The sequence below is a fragment of the Notolepis coatsorum genome (genome assembly GCF_963971535.1).
Source record: "Notolepis coatsorum genome assembly, chromosome: 6".
In the NCBI taxonomy this organism is placed as follows: Eukaryota; Metazoa; Chordata; class Actinopteri; order Aulopiformes; family Paralepididae; genus Notolepis; species Notolepis coatsorum.
The window spans coordinates 141351981-141362297 of record NC_140170.1 but is presented as its reverse complement, the minus strand read 5'-3'; the positions used below and the strand labels follow the sequence as shown (position 1 = coordinate 141362297).

Genomic DNA, 10317 nt, shown 5'->3' with positions numbered 1-10317 from the left:
CCATCAACTGGGTGTCAGCCCCTGTCCCGATGAGAAGTGAAGAATGGGGCCGCATACGCTTCAAGGAAGGTTCGCGGCCCGCAGCCAAAGGAGAACGATCAGAGCCCCGCTTCCGTGGGTAACAGAGAGAGGATTGAACGGGGAGCAGGCTGCTCGCGGCAAAGTGACGACGGCTTGTTTTACCAAACTCGAATTCACCCAAAATGGCCGATCCCTCGGCCGCCAAGGCTGTCGGCCTTGTGGTACCCTGTTGACTCTCCACCCAGGGCACCACTGGCGGGGGAAACATGGCCGCCTGTCGAGGATCTCGCCACAGTCGTTGACGAGACCGTGCTCCCACCTCTGGCTGCACAGCGTGAGGCGGTGTAGGACCCAGATCAACAACCGCCTGCGCCTCCACAGAATGCCCAAAAAGACTATCTGTGGAAAAAGGAGTCGTGAGGAGAGAAAACCTATCCTCTTCCCCAAGAGGAGATTGCTCCAACCAAACATGCCTAACAACAAACGTTGATAGCATCCTAATCCTCCCCGCAGTTATAGCTTGCGACTGAGTCAAGATCTCCATAACACCACAAACATGAACCATGTTTACAATGTCGGCTGGACCCAAAGTCCTACTACCCGACGCCAATGTGGATAGGAAACTAGCCAGCTGAGCCATAACACTGGCCGCCGCCAAATACCATCCTGTAGCAGTATACAACTCATCCGTCCATACTGCCACCCTCCGAGCCGATTCGCTATCAAGCATCGGCCGGGCGGGACATTGTTCATCCCCGCCGGGGCACAGGAACAAAGCTACCTGGCTACTTAGCCACGGTACACCCGGCCTGCACCCTGTTGTTAGCCCGTTCACCTGTAAAAAAGGTAAATAGGACTCAGCGAAACCCCCCACATCAACCACCGACTGACCTTCATCAATGAAGCTGGTAAGAGGAGGGAAAAGCGGTATCCCGCGGCGGGGATTATTAGAACAACGACCCATTTCAGCGTCAACGTTAGCATTAGCAGAAGTAGCAGTAGTAGCATTAACGTTAGCAGCGTGCTCCAGGATTGCCAGGAAAACGTCCACTGCAGTGGAACGATCACCAAGCCGCCCCGGCCCTGGCGCCGAAACATACTCCACAGCATTACCAATACTGACATTGATGCCTAATGACACAGGCCTTACCTTTGTACAAGCCGACTTGATAGCCAAACCTTGTACGCTGCCCCTCGGTCTGCCGCCGTCAGCCGAGGAAATATCAGCACAGGCCCAATGTGTCGCTGAAACATGCTCCGAAGATGCCAGGGAAAAGCAAACCTCCGGTAAGCTTTCAACATTACGAACTTTCTCTAATCTTTTCATACTACTAGTTACATACGGTGCACAGCATCCAATATGATGGAACGAAAATAGAGGAAGGGTGTTTGGTGACCAGGGCCATGGTCTTATAGGCTACGCCTCCATAGAGGCGGGACCCGGTCAGGTGTGGGTGTACAAGTTGTTTCGTGGTGGAGTACAGTAGGTACAGGAGATAAGGGGTATCTCAATAGGCTTGAGCGGGACGCAATAAGCCATACGAAATATAACTTATCTTATCCTAAATTCGAGTTATGTGATAGACCTTACAAGATTTATCTTGTATGTCATAAATGTAACAGTACTGTATGTCATGTATGTCTTAAATGTCATGATATATATCATATATGTATGTTGTGTATGTCATAAATGTCATTATGAATTGAAAATGGGGGACCCTGATGTAAACAAGACGAAAGTCTTTCTCTGGTCTGCATATGCATCCCCTTAACAATTGTGTGTATTGAGCCGTACTGTATTGTACCCATTCTGCAATCTGTTAATAACATTTTCAATCAATCAATCAATCAACCTCTCTCCTCCCCGTTCCGTATTTGGAAGCTAGGTGGTGCTGTTTCATAAATGTACTGTCATTTTAGGCCAGTTGGCCCCTCCAACCAACGTTGACGGTGAAGTCCCCCAGTCAGTTGCCTAGTGACGAAAAACTTGCTACCCGATGATGTCCTGTGTTTTGAAAAATCGTCTGGTTGACACGTCGTCCTCCCAACTATCTCGTTTTGAACAAGTACAAACAATCTTAATACATTACTTAACGGTAACGTTACAGGAGGAGAATAAGCGCCACTGATATTAATTTAAGTTACAATGTCCTGAGAATCTCGCGAGTCGCGCGTAACATTCCAAGCCGACTTGGTGAAGAGTGATGATGAATAATTATATTTTCATCAGAGTCGTCGGGAAAGGGAGCTATGGAGAGGTGAATCTGGTGAAACACAAGACGGACCGTAAACAGGTGAGAACAAAAGTTCCATTCATAATAGTCACGGTTTTGTTTTCCGTCGTTAACAGTGTTTAGTTTGTCAGGCGTTCAGCTAACACTTGTACAATAATGTACTTATTAGAAACCCACCCTAACGACGGCTAGCGTAGCTAAAGTTGGCTAAAAAAAACAACAACATTGTGTTCGACTTGTGAGTAACATTAAACATCCTGAGGCTCGCTGAGTTTAACATTCACCAAAACGCATCAATCATGTATCAAGTTGTCAACAACATGAATCACAGACTGTCTGAGCTTGTCCCAGTCTGCCGACCACCCATCCATAACACAAGAAATAGGCATCTTATATTTGGCAAGAGGAGAAGGCTCAAAATAATGTGCTAGCCTAAGCATAGCATGCAGGGGCCCACAGATCTGGAACAAGCTTGACGAGTCTGAAATCTCTAAAACATTTTATGTACATGTAAATGTAAATGTAAAACATTTAAAAAATCACTGAAAGAGGAAAGTTCTGCTTAAATCATATCTCTAATTAGAATCATAACTTGGGTATATAAATTGTCTGTATTATGTATCTATGTTGTATGTCAGTTAGTAGGTAGGTGTGTAAACCTACCCACGTTGTATGTTTTGTTTTGTTTATTGTTTTTGTTGTTTATATTCTGTCTATATTTGTGTTCAGGCTCCCTCCAAAAGCTTTAAATAGCTTCTTGGGAGACCTGGCACATGCACACAATTGCGACGTTGTTGTATCACATGAGGATATTTACATGTAATGTATCGTGTGTGTGAATAAATTCATTCATTCATTCATTCACATAGGCCTACATGTGTGGCAGAAGATGACAGGTTGATCCCTAGGCTAGTTGATCCCCAATTCAAATGCTATGGCACATTCAGAGTAGACAGAATATTCCCCTTGTGTCATAAAGTGGTCTAGACAGAATATTCCCATAAAGTGGTAGACAGAACATTCTTCTCATAATGTGGTATAGAATATTCCCATGTCATGATGAATGGTAGACAGAACATTCTTCTCATAATGTGGTATCGAATATTCCCATGTCATGATGAATGGTAGACAGAACATTCTTCTCATAATGTGGTATAGAATATTCCCATGTCATGATGAATGGTAGACAGAACATTCTTCTCATAATGTGGTATCGAATATTCCCATCTCTGTTCAAGCCCAGCTCTCCGCATTGCTATCAGCTTGGCTGGTCGTTCATACTAATACAATTGGCAGTATTAGGGGGTGGGAAGCTGATGGGTGAGGATCGGACGTTGTGGACAGCGACTCCTACAGGTCGGTTGGTGCGCCTGCACAGCAGAATCAGGAAGCAACGGGGGGCGGCGTGCCCTCCAAACGCAGACCCCCGACGCTGAGAGATTGCGCTGTGCAGGTGAAAAGATGCGATTGCTGCTTCCTCGAGTACCGGAGGGGACACGTGATGTAAGGCTTAGTCCACATTGCAGCCGGCTTGTGGGAGGCATGGCCTAACAACGTTCGAGACAGGGGAGGGTAGAATTGGACGATACGAAATTGGGATGGGAGAAAAATTGAAAATGGGAGAAAAAAGTAGATACAAAAAAGAATATTCCCATCTCATAAAGTGGTAGACAGAATATTCTTGTGTCATAATGTGGTCTAGACAGAATATTCTCTCCTAAATTCAGAATATTCAGTGATGGCCTTCATTTATTTAGCAGATTCTTTCCTGAGGCAGGTATAAGTGTAGGCCCAGTGCTGAGAAGTAGTGTTTTAATAATCATCAAGTATCCAATATAATTATAATTGTTTTAATTCTACAACTTGCACTAGAACCAAAACTTGAGACAAAAATGGGATTCACCCTAAATAACCTCCTCCTACCACCACTGCTGCAAAACAAAGATGCCAAGTTTAGGGGAACGACTTCTTTGATAATTCATAGCCATGCTAGTCATACTCTTTTGAACCATGACCACAAACCACTCCATTTCAGTGCATACAGTAATTGTTCTAACCGATCTTTCTTTTTTCTTTATCTTCCGTTTCATCTGCTTTATCTCAACTTTGTCTGTGAATCTCGACATCATTGCGAACTAGGGGTAAATGCAGTGATCTTTCCCCCCCTAAAAAACGTTTGAATTAATGAATGTCTCGCCGACTGCATCCCACTTCTCTTTGCTTTGTCTCTCAGTATGTCATCAAGAAGCTGAACCTGACCACCTCCTCCAAGAGAGAGCGCCGCGCCGCGGAGCAGGAGGCCCAGCTTCTCTCGCAGCTCAAACACCCCAACATCGTCACCTACAGGGAGTCGTGGGAAGGAGACGACTGCCAGCTGTACATCGTCATGGGTTTCTGTGGGGGAGGCGACCTTTATAACAGGCTGAAGCAGCAGAAAGGTGAACTCCTGCCAGAGAGACAGGTGGTGGAGTGGTTTGTCCAGATCGCTATGGCATTGCAGGTTTGTTGTAACTGTAAATAAAAACGATTGAGCAAAGTCACACGTATTGGGTGTCGTCCAAATAGGGCTGGGCGGTATGACCCGAGATCCATCCATCATGCTAAGTATATATTATAACGTGGTGTACCTCGGTAACGATAAATAAAATTATTATTTGGGTTTTTTGCACAAATACTGCATTCTCCGTCGTGTTTGTTTGTCCACTGTCTGCACGTTTGTGATATCTTGTCTGTCAGCGTGTGATTGGTTGTTGTACATTCAGTTTAATCAAAAGGGAACAGCTTATACACTGGAGGAATGTATTTACCTGACATACTGATATGAGCCAAATTAGGTTGTTAAGAGATCCATAACGTCGGTATCGGTACATTTTCGGTATAACGTGCCCACCCCTACCTCCAAATGCTCCAGTTTACCATTTATTTAAAAAAAATTATGACACAGTATCTCCACGAGAAGAACATACTTCACCGGGACCTGAAGACGCAGAACATCTTCCTGACAAAGACCAACATTATCAAAGTGGGGGACCTCGGCATTGCACGGGTCCTGGAGAACCAGAATGACATGGCCAGCACGCTCATCGGGACGCCATATTACATGAGCCCGGAACTCTTCTCTAACAAACCCTATAACCACAAGGTAGTTGGCGTGTCTGTTAATTTTGGTAAATAATGAAATGGATTGTTGTAGTTCATCATGTTCTGAGGTCGGAAGACCTACATATGCATTTGTAATGTTCTTCTACTCTGCTGTTGACATGGCTTTGTGATGGTCTGACTTCTACTCTACTGTTGACATGGTTTTGTGATGGTTTTGTGATCGTTACAGTCAGACGTATGGGCGTTGGGATGCTGTGTGTATGAAATGTCCACACTGAAACACGCATTCAACGCCAAGGACATGAACTCACTAGTGTATCGCATTGTAGAAGGAAAGGTGAGCTCCTCTTGTTTTTTTGTTTTTATTTAATGTTTTATTTATCTATTTAACTAGATAGATGTATCTGATGAAAAACCTTCAGTTTGAGAATGTGAAAATACTGCAGGGATTTCTTTTAGCCCAGGGCACAAGGAAAGACGGGGAATAATCCTGGCATAGTAACCATACTAAGTGAAGTGCTTAAAGGAGCACTTCACCAAAACACAATGCTGATTGATTTTGTACATAATCTCACACACATCCAAAAACTCGAAACAGTTTTGCGCACATTCATTTAGTTTGACAGTTATTGAGTAAATTAGTTTGAATGTGGCCACCAGCGATGTCATCGAGGACATTGAATCTTTGTGTTGTGTTAATTACAGCTCAATGAAATGATAAGGTAGCAGTCCCTATAAGACAAGGTATTGCTATTTTTTCATCTGCATCATTTCATGTAGCTGTACACAACACAAAAGTACACAACCCAATAAATCAATGTCCCAGTTGACACTAGTGGCCAAACTCATTTATTCTCAATAACTGTAATACCAAAGCTGTTTTTGGATGTGAGTGAGATTATGTGCCAAATAAATTAGCATTGTTTTTGTGCAATTAAGAGGAAAGCTGGGAGCTTAGCCTAGCTTCTGTGACCTTAGAAGCTTGATGTTTTTTCATCAACATGACATATCCAGAAATGTCCATTTACACGATAAACAGTCTGCATCGTTTCAGACTGACTCCTAACCGGTTTCCTTGGTTTTCTAACCAGTTGCCTCAGATGCCCAGTAAGTACGACCCACAGCTGGGAGAGCTCATCAAGAGCATGTTGTGTAAGAGACCTGAGGACAGACCCGACGTCAAGCTCATCCTCCGACAGCCCTACATCAAACGACAGATCGCCATGTTCCTGGAGGCCACCAAAGAGTAGGTGGCCCTGCCCGCTGACGCCTCGCTGGAACTCTGTTGTCCTCTTTCCCTTGTTGTTATTTACACACTCTATCCATCTGTTTCTTTCCTTCTCTCTCTTCTTCTCTTCTTTTTCCGTCCATACCTTTTATATTCCACCATTGCCATTTCTTCCACTGAAATGAACCAGCCGGCCTGTGAGTACAAGTGACTGATGATGGTGTCTTGGATGTCTGTGTTTGTTTTGGTTATCACCGTGCCAGGAAGACGGCCAAGTCCAGGATGAGAGCTGTGGCTGGCAGCGGAAATGGCCGGGCAGCGCGGTCCACCGTGTCACCTCAGCCAAGACCCGAGAGGCTGGACCCCAGTCCCCAGCCTGAAACTCTTCCCAGGGGGAGGCGGGTGAGAGGAGGGGGGAGGTAGCTTGGCTCAGGCGGGCTTTAAACAATAACATATAGGGAATAAGTCACAAGCCGCCTCTGATATAATTTCCATTCATCGTTGCCATTTGATAACACTACTTGTAGGCGATAGAAATTGCATGCAACATGTAATGGGTGTGCATTAGGGCTGGGAGCCCTGTACTGAATATGAAGGTATACTGTCATGGATCCATATTTTATTGTCCATGATATATGCATATTTTTATGTTAATAAAAAAGGAATTCCTTCCTGCTGTATTAAAAAGTAAAATAAAATAGATCATTTTGAATGAAATAGCACCATGACAATATCACATTGTAATTTCTACTGAAATTAAATACTGTGGGCGGCTGGGTGGCGCAGCGGAGATTGCGCTCGTCACCAATGCGAGAGACTCCGGTCTCGAATCCGGGTGTCAGCATTGCCTCCGGCTTGGGCCAGCCGTCATACTAACTCGTTTGGCTGAGTTAGCGGGAGGGAAGTCGATGGGGTGGTAATCTGGCGTTGTAGACAGCGACTCCTACAGGTCAGGTCAGGGCGCCTCCACAGCAAAAGACAGGAAGTGGTGAAGGCAGTGTGACCTCCCACGCGTTACACTTCACCAATGAGAGTCCGCGCTGTCAGGTGAAAAGAGAGCCGCTGGCTGTCTCCGCATGTGTCGGAGGAAGCATGTGGTAGACCTCAGGGCTCCCTTGACCGACCAGTAGGGGGCACATGCGCACAACGACCAGGTAGGGGAGGGGGGAATTGGCATAACTACTAAATTGGGATGGGAGGAAAAAGCACAGAAAAATCAGGCGGAGAAAAAGAGGATTACATTTTTTTTTTATATACCGTCCATATACCATTATACTGTCAAAACTAAGAAACATGGTCATATTGCCCAACCCTAGTTTGCATTACTTGATGTTTAGATTTCCATTGAAGGGAAATACTGTTCAATATGTTAAACTCATAATCTAGAGCAGTCCAATCAAAATCTGCGAACATGAACATCTCTCCTGAGGCCAGAAACAACCCCCCCCCTCCCCCAGACTCCAAACCTGTGGTGTCATCGAAATGCGAAATCAGGAGCTTGTTGGTTAAATGTGATATCAGTTTTGGTGCTCTCACAATCACCATAGTCACTGTTACGCACCCCTGTGGAGGGGCGCAACAGACATGATGGGTGAGGATGCAGCGACACAAAACCAGGAAACCGTTTGCAAAATAAAATCATATTTATTTACATAAAAGGCAACACAGAGAGCAAGGAGGACTACCAGTGGCACCAAATCAAAAGAACCCCCCCCCCCCCGGTACAGTGGGTGGTGCTCACTCTAAACTAGGGTTTTAACAGCAGGTCACCTACGTGATGCAAAATGTAGACCCCAGGGTATCTTCCTGTCCTCAATTATCCCGGTGTGCAAAAACAAAATGTTAATACATAGAAAATGTAATCACCAGTAGGCTGAACAATGAACAGATAAACAAATATACCAAGGTTAGGTTTAAACAAGAATGTACTAAATCAAGTGACACAAAAGATAGTTCTACAAATTAACAACAGCGCAACATGTGGGAGGAGCGGGAATCGAACCGGGAACCTCCGGATTGCCAGACGACTGCTCTACCTCCTGAGCCACTGTCGCCCCACCACATATCAGAGCTCTGCCACAAAAACATGCCACAAGAGCCACAGCTCTACAATAAAGTATAACACAAAAGATAGGGTTCTATAAACCCACCGCGCAATGAACCAGAGCTTTCACCAGCTCTACCAAAAACATACCACAAGAGCCACAGCTCTACACCAAAAACCAGAGAGACAGAACTTCTTCTTCTTCTTTTCTATTTTATTGGCGGTTGGCAATCACTTTCGATGAGCATTACCGCCATCTACTGAAAAGGAGTGTGGATCTGGATGTCCTAAATCCTATAAAATAAACCTGTCGTTCTCAAAAAATAAAATAAACTCTCCATACAAACTTCTCCAGAATTCCTTTGCAAAATATCAACTATTTTAAGTGCTATCTTTTCCCTCTTCAAATCCCTAATAAGACCTTTCCTTTGCCTTTGATACAATGTACACTGTTCTACCACATGTTCTACCGTTTCTAGACTACCACTACACTCACATTGCCCATTAACATGCTTTTTTAACACTACTAACGTACTATTCAACCCTGTATGCCCCAACCTCATCCTTGTAAACACGTCCTCTTCTTGCTTGCTCCTACTAGTAGCCCTACTCCAACCCACCCTCTTTTGCACCCCATAAAACCATCTCCCTAACCTCTCATTATCCCACATGACTTTCCATTTTTCCTTAACCTTTATTTTGACTATACTCTGGATTTCAGCCTTACTAATCTGTACATTCATTGTAACTCTATTAAGTCCACAAGCTCCTTTGGCCATCTTGTCCGCCAACTCATTCCCTCGAACTCCTATATGGGCCGGCACCCACAAAAAGACAACCATACTACCTGAACACCTAAGTCTGTCTACCATCTGCACTATTTCCAGCACAATATCCATCCTTGACTGGGACACTACATTTTGTATACTTATCAACGACGACAATGAGTCTGACGCAATTAAAATCTCACCCTTAGGCCTATTCTCCTCTATCCACGATAACCCTATCATTATAGCTACTAGTTTACATTTACATTTAGTCATTTAGCTGACGCTTTTATCCAAAGCGACTTACAAGTTCTGTACGACAAGCCATCAGGAAGGGCACAACTCTATCAGCTGAGCAACAATGTTCATCAAAGTGTTGAGTGCTACAGTGTAGGTTAGTTTATTAGGACAAGTGCATGACAGTACGGTTAGTTAGGGTTAGATTTTTTTTTTTTTTTTTTTTTTTTTTTTTTTTTAGTTCTGCCGTATACACTGCTAGACTGTCACTCAATCTCTCTTTTTTTGAAATTCCAAGACTTGGGATTGTAAATGCCGCACCCACTCTGTTTGACTCCATTTTAGATGCATCTGTATAAACCACCAGTCTTTCACCATACTTTAACCTAATATAACTCTCCACCATATGACTACTAATTTCCTCTCTCTCCTTTACCTCCAACAATTCTATATCAACAACAGGGGTATCCATCAACCAAAGAGGAACTACTGGGAAACAGACTGTTGGACACACACTCATTTCCAGAATGCCCATCTCTCTAGCTTTTGCCTCTATAACCCACCCAAAACTTTCTAGCTGCACCTTCTCTTTTTCCTGACACTGCACTAATACATCTTTGCTAATATGATCCTCCTTATAGAGACAGAACTGAACACAAACGGGATACTTGAAGGGAGTGTGGA

At 44.2% G+C, this 10317-nt stretch overlaps 1 protein-coding gene across 3 annotated transcripts in view; it reads left to right on the top strand.

Moving 5' to 3' along the window:
• Positions 1-2035: 2035 nt before the first annotated feature.
• nek4 (NIMA-related kinase 4) overlaps positions 2036-10317 on the top strand; it is a 38625-nt gene continuing 30343 nt past the window's right edge. For all 3 annotated transcript variants that reach the window (XM_084315988.1, XM_084315987.1, XM_084315986.1), the window contains exons 1-6: positions 2036-2315; positions 4489-4755; positions 5200-5397; positions 5587-5694; positions 6449-6603; positions 6849-6987. In XM_084315988.1, coding sequence (XP_084172114.1) covers positions 2226-2315; positions 4489-4755; positions 5200-5397; positions 5587-5694; positions 6449-6603; positions 6849-6987 — 957 coding nt within the window. In that variant the 5' untranslated portion in view covers positions 2036-2225. The remainder of the gene's footprint in view (positions 2316-4488; positions 4756-5199; positions 5398-5586; positions 5695-6448; positions 6604-6848; positions 6988-10317) is intronic.